The sequence below is a fragment of the Phyllostomus hastatus genome, unplaced genomic scaffold (genome assembly GCF_019186645.2).
Source record: "Phyllostomus hastatus isolate PE091 unplaced genomic scaffold, TTU_PhHast_1.1 phas_contig_10, whole genome shotgun sequence".
NCBI classification, from domain to species: domain Eukaryota; kingdom Metazoa; phylum Chordata; class Mammalia; order Chiroptera; family Phyllostomidae; genus Phyllostomus; species Phyllostomus hastatus.
Window position 1 is genome coordinate 2,172,064 of NW_025333499.1, and position 19,232 is coordinate 2,191,295.

A 19,232-nucleotide genomic window follows, 5' to 3' on the forward strand; every position below is an offset into this window, starting at 1 on the left:
TTCTCATTTGCTGCAAACTCAAAAGTTGAACTATATTTCTAATTATTTTCCAAGCTTCCCTCCTTTAATTAAAAATAACCTTTTATTACAAGATTCTTTGTGTATCATAGCATAGAAATGAGCAAAAATAGATACCATATTCCACCCAGATACCACTGTTATTGTATTGGGTTGGCCAAAAAGTCCGTATGTTCTTTTTCGTAAAACAAAAGACATATTTTTTCATTCTCACCAATAACTGGATTATTTGGATATTTTGAGTATGTCAGCTATCTCCCATGTGGTATAATGTTCATTTTCTCAATTAATGTCTCAATTTGATCACTATCAATTTCAACTCACCTACCCAACCGTTGGAGCATCAAGAAGTCTCCACCAAACTTCACAAACCACTTTTGACATGTTCAATCAGTCACGGCACCTTCTTCATACACTGTACAAATCTTTTTCTGTGTTTCAGTTGTATTTTTACCTTTCTTGAAATAATAAAGCATAATATGCCAAAAGTGTTGCTTGTTTTCTTCCATCTTCAACATTGAAATGGCTATTAAGTTTTTTTTAATGCACACTGATATGACTGACAGCTGTTACAATATAATTAACAAAATTGTTTCAAATGAAGTTAAAGACAATTAAGTGCTATTAGAGCCCTGTTATGAAAAAATCTCATGAACCTTTTGGTCAACCCCTTATATCTTTCAGTGGTTTTCTTCACATATGTAAATGAAATGGTATGTATGCTATTGTGTGACCTGGGGTGGGTTTGTTTTTTGTTTTGTTTTTCTTGTTTGGCTTTTTTAGGTTTGTTTTTAGTTACTAGTCTCTACCTTTCTGTGTAAATCAAGTTGCACCCTATCTGATGCCCAGATCTATATTTTAAAATATTTGCGCAAACCAGAATCCAGTTATTGACCTTGCATTACATCAGATTGTGTCCTGTGCATCTCTGTTCTAACAAAGATCCTTAATTTAATGTTTTAAAATCTTCATTTTATTGCTGTTTTTCATGACACTAACTTGTTGAAGTGACCAGGCCTACTATCCTGCAGGGTGCCTCACCTTCTGGATTTGGTCCATGTGGTACCGTGCAAATGGACCAAATGTTGTTCACTCTCTATTTTCTGTAAACTCCTTGTTAGAACTGGAGGCTTAATGGAGCCATTTAAACATTATTGGGTAGCATATATTATAGATGATGTCTATCTCATATTGTATAATGGGAAAGACCTATCTCTTTGCTACCGTTATTAATCATGATAAGATTGACCACTGGAATAGAGTAATAATCAGCACTATACTGTCATTATTTCACCCCCTCTTACCAGAAAGTAATCTGTGTTAATTATTTTGGCACTGTACAAATGTCTAGTTCCCTGTCAGCCATATACCTAATTAATGGTCTTAACACCCATTGATAATCCTTGTGTGCATCAGTTAATTTATTTGGGAGTTATCAGTGTTAACATTCTAATTTCTGTCATCCCTTCTGCATTATTAATGAGCATTTTTCCGTGAGTTAGCCCCAGTTCAAGAGGGAAAGTCTATAGTTACCCTAAAATACAGTTCTTGCTGAAAAGGCAGAATAAAAACTCAGTTTTTAGCCCTGGCTGGCGTAGCTCAGTGGATTGAGCACGGGCTGCGAACCAAAGTGTCGTAGGTTCGATCCCAGTCAGGGTACATGCCTGGGTTGTAGGCCACGGCCCCCAGCAACCACACATTGATGTTTCTCTCTCTCTCTATCTCCCTCCCTTCCCTCTCTGAAAATAAATAAATAAAATTTTTTAAAAAACTCAGTTTTTTCCCTTAAGTCACCAATTTGCAGAGTAAAATTTCAAAAATACGTTAAATCACCACCTCAGATGTGAGTTTCCTCTGGCTTCCTATTTTTAAGTAGTATTGTAGACTTGTGAATTTTCATGGATTCTCAAAATCAATTATTAAATTGTTTTGATCACTACAGTTATCCTTTTTCATGCTCTTTGGCCCATGGGGCCTCTTCAAGTTGACTTCTTTGTCCTTTTGACACAACCTCATCAATTTTAAAAAACATTTAAAAGTTTTGCACTTGTACTATAATGAGCACCATATGTCTCACCTAGACTAACCAATGGTTAGCATTCTGTCCTATTTGCTTTAGTGCCCCCTTCCCCTCCCCCTTTCAGGAGGTGAATGGGAGTTGAATCATTTGAAACTTGTTACAAACAACATGATGCTTAACCTCTGATTACTTTAGCATGTTCTCCTAAGAGCAAACATTCCCTTACATGGCTAGAGTACCATCATCACATCTAAGAAATTTACCATTAATATGATAGTACTCTATATATTTCATATCCAGATATCCCCAATTATTCCAAATGTGTCTTTATATCCTGGAGGAGAGGGTTTTGATCAGTGAGCATCACCCATTACATTTGGTTGCCATAGGTCTGTTGTCATTTTGGGTTTTTTTATGGTGCTTGACTATTTTGAAAAATCCAAAAAGCCAGACATCTTATAATAATTTCCCATAGTGTTTCTTATGGTTAGATAGATTCAGGCTAACCTTTTTTTTTGCAAGAGTAGTATGTAGTAGTACATAGTAGTACATGTTCGTCCTTCTCAGTGTATCACATCAGGAGACGTGTAAATGCCAATCTGTCCTATTATTGGTGATGCTAAGTTTGATCACATAGTTAAGGGTTAGATTTCCTCCTTTGTATCAGTATGTTATCTATGAGGTAGTACTTTGAGCTCGTGAAGATCATGTGAATATCCTGTGCCCTGAAGATTTTTTAAAGATTTTATTTATATTTTTAGAGAGAGGGGAAGAGAGGGAGAGAGAGAGAAAAACATCCATGTGTGAGAAAAACATTGATCGGCTGCCTCTGGCACACCCCTAAGTGGAGACCTAGCCCACAACCCAGGCATCGAACCAGCAACCCTTTGGTTCGTAGTCCAGCACTCAACCCACTGAGTCACTCCAGGGCCTGAAGGTTTTTAACTCAGTAGTTTAAACATTCATTGATGATCCTTACCTGGATCGTTTACATTGCGGGTTGCAAAGTGATGATTTTCTGATTCTCTCGTTCCTTTGTATTAGCTGGCATTCTTATAGGTTCCTTTTATATTTAATGTGTTATAATTACCATCATTATTCTTTTTGATGCTGAAATTATCTCAAATTTGGCCTGTGGAAATGACCGCATTAATTTTTTAAAGCCTTCTTGCTTTTGAAAAACTTCTAGCACAACAGTATGTCTCAGGCTCACCTTGTACCTTCCATGCCCCATTTTTGGGATCATTTGTACTCTGATGAGCTCTGTTGCCTTTTAGTGTGGATTTCTGTGTTCAGTTGATTTCTCTGTCTTCCTTTATCTCAGCCCCAACATGGCCAACACAGTCAATGCTGCACTGAAGCCTTTGGAAACACTTTCCCGGATTGTGAACCAGCCCAGTAGCCTGTTTGGAAGCAAGAGTGCTTCTAACAAGAGCAAGGCTGAGCAGGATGCCCAAGGGGCCTCTCAGGACTCCAATAGCAACCAGCAGGACCCAGGTATGGAACCAGAGCCAATGGACAGGAGCACTGGCTGGGTGGGCATAGTTTACGGGCATGGCATCACAGCTGTTCTGGCTTGGTATTGTTTCCCTGGGAACTTGCTGGCCTTCCAGAGATCTGTCGTAGTGGCGTGGGAATCTACCCCACGCAGAATTGCTTAAAATTGCAGCCTTATTTGGCAATCCTCACACGTAGCCTTGTCTTTTCCTTTGTCGCCCATTCGTTTATTCTCTGAGAACTTGTAAACTTGCCCATGGAAGGAACCTTATTGTCTTCATGCTTGCCTCATGGTGCCCTGCACATAGGCACCCTTTGATTATTTTGCTGGTTGGTTGTTTCAGGCGAGCCTGGGGAAGCAGAAGTGCAGGAGGAGGATCATGATGTCACTCAGACAGAGGTGGCAGATGGGGATATCATGGATGGGGAGGCTGAAACCGACTCAGTGGTGATTGCTGGGCAGCCTGAGGTGCTCAGTTCACAAGAGATGCAGGTAGGGAGGCAGATCACCCAGCATACCCCTTTTGCAGCACTGAACTAGACCCCCAAAGTGATGTAGGTGGGTGAGTACTTGAGATCCTTGCCACAATGCTGTCTGCTTTGTAGAGGAACACAGATGATATGCTTAGTAGATGCTCAGTAAATGTATTTGTATTGTATTAAATGATGGGTGGGGGTAGGATCAGGATGCTATGTACTATGATATGGAATCGATCCTAACAAGAAAACTTAGGTACAGGTGAAATGTTGATGTAGAAAGGTAGCTTTTGAGCCCTTTGGGCCCAGGGTCTTTGATTTACTTGGCTCTGGTATTAATGGAAGCTCCTAAATAGTACTGCTATGCGTGTAGCACTGGTACTCACTGTGGTATTCAAACAGCAGTCTTGTAACAACCCTAAAGAAAGCATTGCAATTTCTGGAGCTAGCAGCAGTGGTAAGAAATGGGGCCTACAGTCCTAAGCTGCTAGCTCTTGGGAGATCTGCATGTATTCCTGGACAATATGAAGACTAACCTGGTCTCAGATAACTGGCATGGACCCATTTAAAGGACAGTGTCAGTGTGTATTGCAGCACATGATAGTTTCTGTGTTCTTAATACCACACAGTGTGTGGTATATATAACACCCTCTGTCACACATGCTAGAAATACATGCTCCCTTGCTGGCTTTTTTTAGGGTTTCAGTGCTAGCACAATAATATAGACTTGTGTGCATCTATATATGTTCTATTTCTCTCCAGGTTGAGAATGAGCTGGAGGACCTGATAGATGAGTTGCTTGAGAGGGATGGCGGATCTGGGAACAGTACAATTATAGGTGAGAGCCCCAGAACTGAGTATAGCCTCTTCCTTTGCCTCAGTCTCTCTTGGGAGGACCCTTTTTCTCATCATCTGCTTGCTCAGCTCTGCCTAAGGGCTCATAGCCAGCCTAGATTGCTGCTTGTCTTGATATTGACTGTCTTACAGATGAGAAATTCACAATCCATCTACAGACCTGTGGTGGGTCTGAAGTGTTGCCTGTGTGGGGGCGGTGGTGGGGGTGGCCAACAGTGTAGATGATACATCAGGCACATTAAAAGTGTTTATTATTCATGGAGGCTTAGAGAAGGTTGTAGTGCTGTAGGGTGAGAAAGTGCTTTCCTTTCAGTTCTTTAGCAAAATTCGGGGGCTTTCTGCCTCTGAGTCTCAGTAGTGTAAAAAGAGTGCTCACTCCCTTAGGGCGGCCCTTTTTACAACTGAGAGGGAAAACGGCAAAGGTAACCTATTGTCACCTGGCTCCAAGGGTGTATGTGTTACTTGTTTTTATTTTATTGATGAAGCAAATCAAAGGATTGATGGAAGTAGACAAGTATTCTTAAATTTGACAAGGCTTTTTCACACCCATTATTCTCTGTGGTTTCACAATTAGTGGAATTGGTAGGGCAGATATGACCATCCCATTTTACAGATGAGGAAACTGAGACTCAGACAGGTAAAATGACTGGCCAAGCTCAAGTAGCTAGTCAACAGCAGGTCTTCTCCCTCATCCAACAAAATAAAAGGCTATCTGCTGGGTGTATGTAGCTACTTTAGGCACACCCAATCTGGAAAGGGAAGTCCTCTGTTGTTCAGTGAAGGCTCTGCTCTGTAACCTTCAGTGAGCAGAAGTGGAGAGGATGAATCACAAGAGGACGTGCTGATGGATGAAGCTCCTTCCAACCTCAGCCAAGCTTCCACCTTGCAGGCCAACCGAGAAGGTGAGAGTGCCGAGGCCAAAAAGGCCTCCCTTCTTGCCCTGCACGTCTGACAGATACTACACTAGGGTTTTCCTGGAGGCAGCTGCCCAAATGTGCAGAATAAGGAAGCATCTGTCTGCATGCGCTGACATACACCATCCACTTTATCCTCAGCCAGTTTTTCAAATAACATGTTACTACTGCTTGCCCAAAAATTTTGTTACTTCCTACTTGGTTCGCTTTCTTCTCACCCACCTGCTACCATCGCTCCAGATTCCCTCTTACCAACAGGATGCAGTCAGTAGCAAAGTAGGGCTGGAAAGGCAAGGGGGCACCAGCAGACTTGGCCAAGTCCTAGACCATGGCTCCTCAAACCTCCACATTCAGCCATCCCGCTCAGCGTGTTGATGCACTGATTGGCAGTTTCAGGAAATTGGGGCTGGCTCACTAAATCTGTATATGACCCCAGACCTGGTTCTTCCTCTCCTAGAGTCAGATACCATATCGCCTTCCCACTCAATCTGCCGGCCTATACAGTAGCCTGTTTTCTAGCTACTCAGTATAGTGCTCCAATGTGCTCCCTTTGTTTTAGATTCCATGAATATCCTGGACCCTGAGGATGAGGAGGAGCACACTCAGGAAGAGGACAGCAGTGGCAGTAACGAGGATGAGGATGATAGTCAGGATGAAGAGGAGGAGGAGGAGGAAGATGAGGAAGATGATCAGGTGAGGGGGGACTGTGTTTGGGGTTGGTTCAGACAACCTCTTCCATGGGAACACAGAGCTGGAGAAAGCCAACAGTCTGGGTTGCTAGCCTTAGCGCCTCCTTCCCTCATGTGCAAATGTGGCCATGACACCAGACTTCAGAAAATCCTTACCCCCAGCAATTCTCCATATCCTATTTTCCCCTTAAGGAGGATGATGAAGGTGAAGAGGGAGATGAAGACGATGACGACGATGGCTCTGAAATGGAATTGGATGAGGATTACCCTGATATGAACGCTTCTCCCTTGGTCCGATTTGAGCGCTTTGACCGGGAGGACGATCTCATCATTGAGTTTGACAACATGTTCTCCAGTGCTAGTAAGATACAGGGGCTCAGCTGGGTTTTATCTCTTGATCCTTATACCCTTCTCTAGGGTAAGCCAAGCAGTGAATGAAACAGCAGCTATCAATCTGATACAGACAGCACTTCTTTTCCTATGCTGACTTCCTGGGGCAAGGGATATCCGAACCCATCTCTCTCAATAAATGTATACTTAGAAGAAAGAATTGAGAGGCTGCTCTTGTTGTCTCCACTTCAGTAAACAGGCAGCCATTTTAAAGCCTGGACAGCTCGATGATTTGCTTGAATTTTTTAAAAAATGAGATACCAAGGCTGACTGCATCAGGCACCCGTGTGCACGCTACAGTAACGGGGCAATCAATAATCCTTATGTCTGTAACACTGGATCTTGAGAGTTTGGATGGACCCTTTTGAGCTTGGCATTGGGGAGTACATTTGAGCACATTCACCCTGTTCATCAAGGATGCGTCTTTCAGAGGAGAGAGTGAATCTTCCTTCCTCCTCCTTCAGCGTCACAAGTTCCCTTTTAGCATCAAGTTCTTAAAATCAGCCTGTCTTGAGAAGGCAGGTCTTGACCCTAAATCAAAAGCATGATATAGCAGAAAACACTGAACTGTTCTGGTGGGTTGTCTTGGCCAACTAGTCTCTTACCTCTTTGAGCCTCAGTTTGTCACCTGTAAATGAAAAGTTTGAAGAGAAAAAAAATGGGTTGGATTACATAGTTATCAAGATACCTTTGATTCTGTGATTTTCTTTGCAATTTTGTGATTTCCATCAGTCTTCCTTATGTTGAGCCTCTGTCAATTCAACAAATTGAACAAATATTTGAGGAGTGCCTGTTGTGTTGTACGTACTGAGAAAACTATAGTAAAAACAGAAAACAGCCCTTTTCCCTCATTGGAGCTTTTATGGTCTTTAGGAATTATAAATAAACAGGACTACATTGTAGTATGGTGAGAAAATAGAGTAAAGGGTTAGTAAGCCAATCTGTAGAATCAGAGGAAGTGGCATCTAAGCCAAGAACAAAAGAGCAGGTGAAAAAGGGGAGAGGAGCCTTCAAGGTGAAAGGAGCAGCATGTTTCTGAGGGGCCTAGAAGCATCACTGTGGCTTTAGTGTGGAGAATGGATTGGGAGCAGGTACTATGTAGGAGGCTGTTGCAGTATCTAGGTGAGAAATGATAGCATGACCTATGATAGTGTCAGTGAATGTAAATGAGGTGTGGGAATGAGGGAGAAAGGACAAAGCTCAGGTTTCCGTGTGAGGAAGTAAGGCCCAGGAGACATGGTTCTGCTTGAACAACCATGGGAGAAATTTCTTTTTGTCACTGACCCCTTTGCATATTGTCCTTGCAGCAGACATCCCCCCATCCCCAGGAAATATCCCTACCACCCACCCACTGATGGTACGCCATGCAGACCACAGTTCCCTGACATTGGGGAGTGGTTCCTCTACAACGCGTCTTACCCAGGGCATCGGGCGCAGTCAGAGGACCCTAAGGCAACTGACAGCCAATACAGGCCACACCATTCACGTTCACTACCCTGGGAATCGCCAGCCCAACCCTCCTCTCATACTGCAGAGGTGAGTTACAAAGGTTGTTGGGTTCACCGGGCTTTAGCATTGTCTCCACCTGGGGGAAGCAGTTCGTCGCTTAATGTTCTCATCACACACACACAATATATTTGTCCCATTCCTTGGTGGACTATATGTGCAGCCTTTTGGGGAATGCCAAAGTGTATATGTTCTTTTGTTTAAGTGTTCTCTGTATTCGTTCAGTAATCACAAAGTATCTCATATACCAGACACTTAAAATTTTAGATATAGGCAGAATAGGATTGACACCCTAAGGGTTAGTGTTTAGGGCTTCTTTCATTTCTAAAATTACAATAGGTGTGTAAGAGAGGCATTATACCCTAAAGCAGTACCTGGCATTAACAGTGACACTCACTCTGCCAGGAACTGTGTAGTAATATGCAACCTCAGCCAGAATAAAGTTTGCAAACTGATGAAGTAGTTACAAAGTAACTAAGACTTAGGTGTAGTAGATCAGTCCTTAATAGTGTTACACATTTTGAGAGGATACAGAAAGGGCCTCAGTAACAAGTTGCTACTATGGGCTGCTATGTACAGTGACCATGGCACCCTGTCATCACCCTACAGGTTGCTTGGTCCCTCTGCTGCTGCTGACATCCTTCAGCTGAGCAGCAGCCTTCCCTTACAAAGCCGGGGTCGAGCACGCCTCCTGGTGGGTAACGATGACGTCCACATTATTGCCCGGTCTGACGATGAACTGCTGGATGACTTTTTCCATGATCAGAGCACAGCCACCAGCCAAGCAGGCAAGTTTGTATGGTGAAGGGGGGGTACATTTTTGTTAGATTCTACTTTTTCCCTGCTGAGGGAAAGCAGAACAGTGCCTGGAGAATCCCCATCTTATAATAGAAGCCAAACCACTCAGTGACTTACCCAAAGGCAACAAAAACTTTTATCTCTCCATACCTGTGATGTGCCACAGCTTGTGATAGACATTGGGTCCTGTTAAGGAAATACTGCAATTTTGGGTCATTCGACACATGACAAGACAAAGGATCTCACTCTCCTTTGTTCCTCTGCAGGGACCCTGTCCAGCATCCCCACAGCCCTGACCCGCTGGACAGAGGAATGTAAAGTTCTCGATGCTGAGAGCATGCACGACTGTGTTTCAGGTGTGTGGTGACAGCTTGGTTATCAGGGCAGTAGTGAGACCTCCAGTTCTGGAACAAATACATGGAAAGTTGTTTCCTTGGTTGTCTGTGGCCACAAGCTCTGCCTCTTGGGTTCCCCTACTACCTCCCCTGAGTAGCCTCTGATCTTTGCTCCTTTGATCCAGTTGTTAAAGTGCCCATTGTCAATCACCTGGAATTCCTGAGGGATGAGGAGCTGGAAGAAAGGCGGGAGAAACGCAGGAAACAACTGGCTGAGGAAGAAACAAAAATAACTGACAAAGGCAAAGAAGATAAGGAGAACAGGGATCAGAGTGCACAGGTGATTCCTCAGGGCTGGGAGGATTCATCTTTGGCTATGTCTGCCTTAACTTTCTACGCTTCTGACATACACGTGGCACCAAGAGTCATTGAAGAATCCTCGAACATTCACATTAAACCTGAGAAATGATCCATTCCAAATTTGCCATATACTATCATGGTTTGGGGAAAAGAATTCAAACCCAGAGGGAAAATAATTTCTCTAGGGTCTTGCTGGGGAAAATGAGCCAGAACCAGAGCGGCTCCTAACTCACCAGTCACACTGTGTATTCTCTACCTTCAGTGACTGCAGCTAGACAAGAATAATAACTTTGACTCAACCATGCTCTTGGTGGTTCAGTTCCATTTTTCTCAGTAGATTGCCTTACCAAGTGTGTGGGAGGTGGGAGGGAACCTTACAAGATAACCTATTCCTTCATCTGGTTAGGCTTCAGGGCAGAGAAAATGTTTTCTACCCAGAACCCCATCACCAAATGTTATTTTCTCAAAATCTCTACCATGATTTTGAGAATCATGGCATCTTAAAATCTGAGAAAGAAAGAAAGCTATCTACCTATTTCTGACACTTCCGGAACCTCCAACAGTATAGCTTTAAAATATATTAGTAAAAATGAATAGGAATATACAAAGAAATTTAAAAACTTTAAACACTTTATTATAATCCCACTCAGAAATTAGGGTACCCAATAGGTTAAAAATAAGGATATTGAAATGTTCAGTTATGATAACAAGCTTTATGTAACAAATACATTTGTGTAGAACTTTTACCTAATAAACAGTAACATTGTTTTAAACATGTGAAAGGGGATAGAAAATAAGCAAGCCTGGCGTGTGATTGAAAAAGCCAGAGTAGACAAAATGAACCCAAGGAAGGGAAATATATGTAGATGAAATTTACAGAAATTTTTGCTGGTCTCATGATTGAGTTCAGGTCATGTGCTATGTCCAGCCCAGCTCGAAAGTGGTTTCTATTATCCTTTCCTCTCATTCTTCAGTCAGCTACCTGGCAGTTTCCCCCTTGTCCCCAAGCCATTTTTGAACATGAGTGTATGTTTGAGAAATTGACACATTTGCACACTAAAGTGCTTATCTTCCATTCAGGTCATTGAACACCTAGATGGCATATGTGGGGAATGGTGACTATTAAAGTTGACCTCTATCTTGCGTGTTTGCAGAGTCCCACAATCGTCTGTCCCTTCTCTTTTCAGTGTACGTCATCTAAGACAAATGACTCCACTGAACAGAACCTCTCAGGTAACTCTCCCTTCCTGTTTCCCATTCTTGCTAATTGGCTTGTTCTTTCTCCTGACCCTTCAACGTAGCTGGCCCAAGTAGGCTGAAGATGAACACCAGTGCTCTGTGGGATGAGGTAGTAGATTGTATAGTTTTAGGGTCATACCCCATCTTGGAGATAACTATACAGTCTACTGTCTTTCCCACGGTGGTACACTACCCCTCCGACGTGCTCTGTTCAACTTCTCGTTCTGATTACGCTATGCTGCCTTCTGGCATGTGTGGTGGGTCTGTGTGTCCCGTCCCCTTTGCTGATTACCCTGGTATGCTGCTTTGTGAGAACACCTGATGACAGTAGTTTCCCAAATGCCAGTCCTTGGTGAAAATGAACAAAATAACAGAGGTTTATTTATTCAACTTTAAAAGGACTGTTTTTTATAGCGATTATGTCCTTTCTGGTTCTTTGGCGTCAAAATATTTTTATGAAATGATATTGATAGGGTTTTGTTTATTACTTGGCTAAGCTAAAAGTGGGTAACCCAAGTTATCTCTTTGTACTTTTTACTTTCTATATAAATTGTATAGGTCTGTGGAATCTAAAAGGGTAGAACATTATCTTGAGCAGCCTGCTATTGAGGAAAGTAGTTCTGTGGGCTAAATGGTCTTACTACCATATGCTTTCTGTTCCTTTAAATATCAGTAGCCATTTTGTGAGTCTTATAGGTCCATGTGGTATTATATGTCTCCCCCACCTATTTCCTCAGAACTTCTGCTTCCATATATGTTTTGTCTCCTTTGGCACTTGAGTTGGGAAATGATTGTACCAAAACCTACACAATCTTTTTTAAAGCAGTGAAAGAGGGTAGGTGTCCTGGTGTCCTTAATCTAGCAAAAGGTGTTTGAAAGGGTCTGTCATCCCATAATATGACCTCTTGCCTACTGCCCTTGCTAGAAGATTCTGCTTATGCCAGGGTGAGGTAGTAAGTTGTATTGTTGTGGGGTAGGGATTTGAGGCCCCAATTAGAAGATAACTATACAACTTACTACTTTCCCTGGTATGTGGCATATGCACACTTAGTCTTGGCAAAGTTGCTTCCATCAGTCAGAATTATAGATGTTTCTTGAATGATCAGGACTGGAAGAAAAGGGTGGGGGCAGGGGGCTGCTGATAGTTATAGAGTGGAGCAAATATAAAGTGAATTTAAATTTGAACTTTATTCTTTCTGGGGCACAGAAGAGATTTAATTTTTAGGATCTACAAATAGATCTCTAATTCTAGGGACTAAGATAGCACTGTGCCTTACTTAGCCCTTATTCTGGGTATACCAGACCAGCCACGAGCTGTTCCTAGGAGCAGTTGGTGGTCAGGGGGAATCCCGCATTACTGGCTGGGTGGGATACTTGTCAAGCCACACATGCTGATTGAGTGGCTCTCCAGGTCCTTGGCTTATTGCCCCTTAACACACCTATTGTCCTTCTTTCCGAGAAAGATGGGACTCCTATGCCTGACAGCTACCCAACAACCCCATCTTCAACTGATGCAGCTACATCTGAGTCCAAGGACACCCTTGTCACTCTACAGCCCTCACAGCAACAATCAACACTCCCACCCCCACCAGCCTTGGGAGAGATTCCTCATGAGTTACAGTCCCCAGCTGGAGAAGGGGGGAACTCTGCACAGCTGTTGATGCCTGTAGAGCCAGAGGAATTGGGTTCTACACGGCCAAGTGGAGAAGCAGAAACAACTCAGATGGAGTTATCTCCAGCTCCCACTATAAGTGAGTAGTTTCAAAGTTTGGCAGGGTGGAGGGAGGTAGGACAGGAGGGGGAAATGGACATTCTTGTAGTTTCTCTTTCCTCTCTTTAGTGAAATAGTAGAAGCTTAAGTCCTCAAGTAGTACGATCTCAGCTTACAGGTTAGCTTTCTTAGCTAAAGTTGAGGTTTCGTCTCTGTGTCCTCAAGTGATTATACATCTGAGTATCTAAATGATACTAGTGATTATGCCAACAGTTTATTGCGGTAATCACTCTGTTCCTGGGCTATGACACTGGGCTTATTTAACTTCTTTAAAAGCAATGCTCCAAAGTAGATAGTGTTATCTCCATGAATAAACTGAAACTTAGAAATGAAATAATTAGCCCAAGGTCAATAAATGATTGAGCTAAGATTAAAATTCAGATCTATGTGACTAAAGCTTGCTCCCCATCAGTAGTTCTAGGGATGGCAAGCACATGACCCAACACATTACAGCTCTCCCATGTTGGCAGACATCATTTATCTTGTGGCACTATTTCCCATTGGTCTAAAATGGGGCCTCAGAATTCTCAGCAGTATTCTTAATTGAAACCTTAAGATATAGGGATTCTTTTCCTTCAAGAAACCTTGTTTGTTGATATGAATAGAACCAACATGCATGTACAATTGGTGCCTACGGGAAATATGCAAGTGACAGGATCCGTTACCTGGTGTGCCTAGGAAGATGTGTCACAGGCATGCCTGGAACACCGTAAATGTTCAACAGGTGATAGAAAGGACTTGAATTGAACCTTTTAAAGTAGGCGAAATTGAGTGAGAACATCAGGCTAGTGTGGTGTTAAGGTAGAGAAGTGAGAGGTCTAATCTGGCTGCTTCTTAATTCCAGGCAGAGATCTAACCTCTCCATGTGACTTCCTCCTAGCCTCTCTTTCCCCAGAGAGAGCTGAAGATTCTGATGCACTGACAGCTGTCAGCAGTCAACTGGAAGGCTCTCCCATGGACACCAGCAGCCTGGCTTCCTGTACCCTGGAGGAGGCTGTGGGTGACACCTCAGCAGCTGGCAGTTCTGAGCAGCCCACAGCAGGCAGCTCTACTCCTGGGGATGCCCCACCAGTTGTGACAGAAGTACAAGGCAGGGGTGATAGGTCAGGGGAACCTGCCCAGGCTCCTGAAAACGGGTAAGCATTGTGTGAGTAAGAGGAGGGCAAGATGTGTTGGTGGGTATTTCAGGCCACGTTCATACTTGTTAACTAATGCACATGCTTTGTACACTGGGGAAGATCAAGCTGGTTTCTGTGAGAAAGGGTATGGTAGGAGTGCTTTATGAATGGGAAAGGTAATACAGAGAACAATGTGAAAATGATTTCCTTTAGCTCCACCCCTGCGTCCTCTGAGAGTTCTTCCACCAGAGAGTCCGCTGTGGCCATTTCTGGAGCAGATTCCCAGGGAATCCTAGAGGAGCCACTGCCTTCAACAAGCAGTGAAGAGGAAGATCCCCTTGCAGGTGAGCTACATGTGTGCTTAGGCCATCCTGAGGTTCTTTAGGATTCTCGTAGCCCTTGGCATGGAAATGCCCACCAATCAAATGGTTCTATCTATTCAGATGGAGGGTAGGCATATATGTGGGAGGAGAACCATCAATAAGGGTATGCTGAAGCTACATAATGGAATGAGCCCAGGCTTTGGGGTCAAACTGATTTTTGCTCAAGTCCCCTCTACCACCTTCTGCCTTAGTACCTAGGGCTATTACCTAACCTCCCTGATCTTGATATTGAGGGGGTGATAATAGCTACATGTTGCGGTCTTGATGAAGGTTAAGTGACAGTGTACGCACGGAACCTGGAACATAACAAGTATTCTGAGCCAGGGGTTGGTGGGTGACCCATGTCTCTGTGTCCTTTGCCTGCAATAAGGACAAAAAGCTGGTTGCCTCAAATAAGGCCATAGGTTTCTTTACTTCATTTACATCTCAGGCATCAGTAGAGGTGTGAGTTCCTTTACCTCTTTCATCTCCCTTCAGGTATAAGTCTCCCTGAAGGTGTAGACCCCTCTTTTCTGGCTGCTCTGCCTGATGACATTCGCCGAGAAGTACTGCAGAACCAGCTAGGTATACGTCCACCAACCCGGACTGCCCCTTCCACAAATGGCTCAACTCCTGCAGTGGTAGCGAGTCCTGGTGTGACTGAAGTGAGCCCTGAGTTCCTGGCCGCCCTGCCTCCAGCTATCCAGGAGGAAGTATGTGAGCGGGAAGCTAGTGGGGTCAGGCTGCCTGGCTGTAAGTATTCCCCACATTGACTTCTTCTGCTCCAAAGGTGCTGGCACAGCAGAGGGCTGAGCAACAGCGACGGGAACTGGCACAGAATGCCAGTTCAGACACCCCCATGGACCCTGTGACCTTCATCCAGACTCTACCCTCAGACCTGCGCCGTAGCGTCTTGGAGGACATGGAGGACAGCGTGTTGGCTGTGATGCCACCTGACATTGCAGCCGAGGCTCAAGCCCTGAGGCGAGAGCAGGAAGCCCGGCAGCGGCAGCTCATGCATGAACGCCTCTTTGGGCATAGCAGCACCTCCGCACTCTCTGCCATTCTCCGAAGTCCAGGTATGGAGGGGAGGCAGTGGATGGGCTCTGAAATGTTGAACTTCGGCCATACGAGGCTCTGTTGTTGCCCTTTGTATTACCTAGACCTAGCTCACTACGCCACTTCCCAGTTTCAGTTTCTTCCTCTTTTTTCTTCCAGCTTTCACCAGTCGCCTGAGTGGCAACCGTGGGGTCCAGTACACTCGCCTTGCAGTACAGAGAGGTGGTACCTTTCAGATGGGAGGTAGCAGCAGCCATAACAGGTACCTTTGTCTTTTATCAACTTGCCATTTGACCTGTCACATCTACAACTAGGCCAGCTCTCTTAATTTATAGGTGGAGAGGCTGGATGACCTCTCTAGGGTGTTTCATTGAATGAGTGGAGGAGCCAGACCTTTGGACTTCCCCTTCAGAAAGCCACACTTTTGGTTTAGTGTAGCTACTATAGATCATAACCACAAAGTAAGGCAAGCTGGCACTAGCTATGATTGCAACAAGGAAAGTCATCTGCCTCCCATGCAAATAGTGAAACAATGAGCAGCTTGCCTTTGAGATTGTAGTGTCTAGGCTGCAGATACAGAGAGGAGTTCATTATTAACCAGGCTGAAGTAGAGTCAGATGTGAAGGAAGTGATCAGTTCCTGTATAAGGCAGGCAGCTATACATGGCAGGCAACCCCCCACCCACTCCAACAGCCTAAAGAATGCAGAAATAATCATCATCTCCTAAGACTGTAGGGGCAGTCTGATTTTACCAATTGATGATACAGACCTGGGCTGGAGTCTCTGCTCTCTTCTCAGTCATTGTGTGATGTAGGGCAGGTCACTAATCTGTTTGAGCCTCTTGTTCATCTCAAAAATGGGTGATGCTCTCAGCCAAGACAGAGGCAAAGTAGATACGCTTTGCTTCCTTGCACAACCAAAAGAAGGACAACAACCAGAACTGTCAGAACACCAAGTGTGTGGAAGTATGACAACCAAGAAGTTAGAGAAGAAACATTTACCCAGACCAGTAGGAGGGGTGGAGATGGGCAACCAGGGCAGAGAGGACTCATGGCAAGGTAACAGACCAGGCAGTCCCACATTCACATGTGGGTAAGCGGAGAGGAACAGCTGGGGAGTGAGACAGACCACACAACCCAGGGTTCCAGCACAGGAAACCAAACCTCAAAACCTATGGCTGTAAAAATCTGGGGGCGTTGCAGTGGCAGGAGAAACTCCCAGCCTCACAGGAGAGTTTGATGGAGAAACTAATGGAGTTCTAGAACATTCACAAACCCACTCACCTGGGAAACAGCACCAGAAGGTCCCCATTTGCTTCCACATAGCAGAGGAAGTGTCTGAAAGCCAGCTGAGAGTCAAGCAAGTGGCATTGTTCCCTCTCAGAAACCTCCCCCACAGTGTCACAATGCAGCAGTGTGGGTTGTGCTGCCCTGGTGAATACCTAAGGCTCCGCCCCTTAAAACATGACATTTGCGAGGAGACGAAGAAATATGGCCCAAATGAACGAACAGATCAAAACCACAGGAAAAGAACTAAGTGACGAGGAGATAGCCAACTTATCAGATGCCAAGTTCAAAACACTGGTAATCAGGATGTTCACAGAAATGATTGAGTATGGACACAAAATAGAAGTAAAAGCTATGCAAAGTGAAATAAAGAAAAATATACAGGGAACCAACAATGAAGGGAAGGAAATTGGGACTCAAATTCAACGATTTGGAACAAAAGGAAGAAATAAATATCCAACTGGAAAAGAATGAAGAAACAAGTCAAAAAGAGAGGAGAGGCTTAGTAACTTACAGAATAACTTTAAATGTTCCAATATCCGAATCATAGGAGTGCCAGAAGGAGAAGAGGAAGAGCAAGAAATAAGAAACTTATTGGAAAAAATAATGAAGGAAAACTTACCCACTCTGGCAAAGGAAATAGACTTCCAGGAAGTCCAGGAAGCTCAGAGAGTCCCAAAGAAGTGGGACCCAAGGAACCACACACCAAGGCACATTATAGTTATATTACCCAAGATTAAAGAGGAGAGAATCTTAAAAGCAGGAAGAGGAAAGGAGAGAGTTACTGACAAAGGAGTTCCCATAAGACAAGCAGCTGATTCCTCAAAAGAAACCTTGTGGGCAAGAAGGGGCTAGAAGGAAGTATTCAAAGTTATGAAAGGCAAGTACCTATGTCCAAGATGACTCTATCTAGCAAAGTTATCATTAGAATGGAAGGGCAGATCAAGTGCTTCCTAGATAAGGTCAAGATAAAGGAATTCATCATCACCAAGCCCTTATTATATGAAATGTTAAAGGGACTTATCTAAGAAAAAGAAAATCAAAACTGTGAACAGTAAAATGACAACAAACTCACAACTATCAACAACTGAACCACAAAAACTAAACAAACAACTGGAACAGGAACAGAATTATAGAAATGGAGATCACTTGGAGGATTATCAGTGGAGAAGAGGAGAGGAGAGAATGGGGGGAAAGTTACAGGGAATAAGCATAACTGGTAGGCACAAAATAGACAGGGGGAGGTTAAGGATAGTATAGGAAACAGAAGCCAAAGAACTTATATGTACAACCCCATGGGCCTGAACTAAGGTGGAATGCTGGTGGGAGGAGGGGTACATGGCGGAGGGGATGAAGGGGATGAAAAATGGGATAACTCTAATAGCATAATCAATAAAATATACTTTAAAAAATGGGTGATTCTTTAGTCTTTACAAGCAGCCCCTTGAAGAACCTGTTACAGACACTGTAGAGTGCCTGGTACATAGTAGGCACTTAAGGGCAATTATTATTTACTGTTAAGAGCCCTTGGATTGGACACCCTCCGTTCTCAAGCCTCCTTGGAGGTATCCAGCTCATCTCCCTCTGGATTCTAGAGCTCTAGCTAAAGTGTTAACCCAGAAACCATGCTCTCTTCCAGGCCTTCTGGCAGTAATGTGGACACTCTCCTCCGCCTCCGAGGACGACTCCTTCTGGACCATGAAGCCCTGTCTTGTCTCCTGGTCCTACTTTTTGTGGATGAACCAAAGCTAAATACTAGCCGTCTACACCGAGTACTGAGAAATCTCTGCTACCATGCCCAGACCCGCCACTGGGTCATTCGCAGCTTGCTGTCCATCTTGCAGCGCAGCAGTGAGAGTGAGCTATGCATTGAAACACCCAAGCTGTCCTCAAGTGAAGAAAAGGGCAAAAAGTCAAGCAAGAGCTGTGGGTCAAGCAGCCATGAGAACCGACCCTTGGATCTGCTGCACAAGATGGAATCTAAGAGCTCCAACCAGCTTTCCTGGCTCTCAGTATCCATGGATGCAGCCCTAGGCTGCAGAACTAATATATTCCAGATCCAGCGTTCAGGTGGGCGCAAACATACTGAGAAGCATGCAAGCAGTGGTTCTACTGTCCACATCCACCCCCAGGCTGCTCCTGTTGTCTGCAGACATGTTCTGGACACACTCATTCAATTGGCCAAGGTGAGGAGCTTGAAGGAACGGCCTAGGTGAAATCCAAACTCAGGGAACCAGCAGGTCTTTCTTAGCTCCCATTGCTAAAGCTTGTATTGTTTCTGGGAAATTGTCCAGTAAATAACTTTGTGGATTTTTTGTTTTCACTGTACAGTCTTTATTCATTATCTCATTCAGTCATCAAAACAACCTTCAGCAGTCTGTGTTATTTCCATTTGACAGATAAAGAAGCTGGGATACAGAAGGTTTTAGTGGCTCTGCCATGCAGCTAGGAAGTGTTGGAGCTGAGGACCTAGAACTGAGTTTAGTCCTGCTTTTTAATAAGCATTGCTGCCATTTGTTAAGGTCCTGCCTGCCTTGT

The 19,232-nt window shown here is 44.0% G+C and overlaps 1 protein-coding gene across 14 annotated transcripts in view; it reads left to right on the plus strand.

Moving 5' to 3' along the window:
* Positions 1–19,232, plus strand: part of HUWE1 (HECT, UBA and WWE domain containing E3 ubiquitin protein ligase 1) — a 156,512-nt gene that overhangs the window by 121,672 nt on the left and 15,608 nt on the right. For 9 of the 14 annotated variants that reach the window (XM_045832740.1, XM_045832716.1, XM_045832783.1 and 6 more), the window contains 18 exons: positions 3,363–3,535; positions 3,880–4,028; positions 4,775–4,850; positions 5,671–5,769; positions 6,341–6,474; positions 6,663–6,831; positions 8,168–8,396; positions 8,976–9,154; positions 9,431–9,520; positions 9,685–9,839; positions 11,047–11,092; positions 12,562–12,849; positions 13,714–14,005; positions 14,201–14,331; positions 14,848–15,062; positions 15,140–15,428; positions 15,568–15,670; positions 18,334–18,880. In XM_045832740.1, the coding sequence (XP_045688696.1) occupies positions 3,363–3,535; positions 3,880–4,028; positions 4,775–4,850; positions 5,671–5,769; positions 6,341–6,474; positions 6,663–6,831; positions 8,168–8,396; positions 8,976–9,154; positions 9,431–9,520; positions 9,685–9,839; positions 11,047–11,092; positions 12,562–12,849; positions 13,714–14,005; positions 14,201–14,331; positions 14,848–15,062; positions 15,140–15,428; positions 15,568–15,670; positions 18,334–18,880 (3,364 nt within the window). The remainder of the gene's footprint in view (positions 1–3,362; positions 3,536–3,879; positions 4,029–4,774; positions 4,851–5,670; positions 5,770–6,340; positions 6,475–6,662; positions 6,832–8,167; positions 8,397–8,975; positions 9,155–9,430; positions 9,521–9,684; positions 9,840–11,046; positions 11,093–12,561; positions 12,850–13,713; positions 14,006–14,200; positions 14,332–14,847; positions 15,063–15,139; positions 15,429–15,567; positions 15,671–18,333; positions 18,881–19,232) is intronic. The other 5 variants (XM_045832774.1, XM_045832819.1, XM_045832801.1 and 2 more) reach the window with 3 other exon arrangements.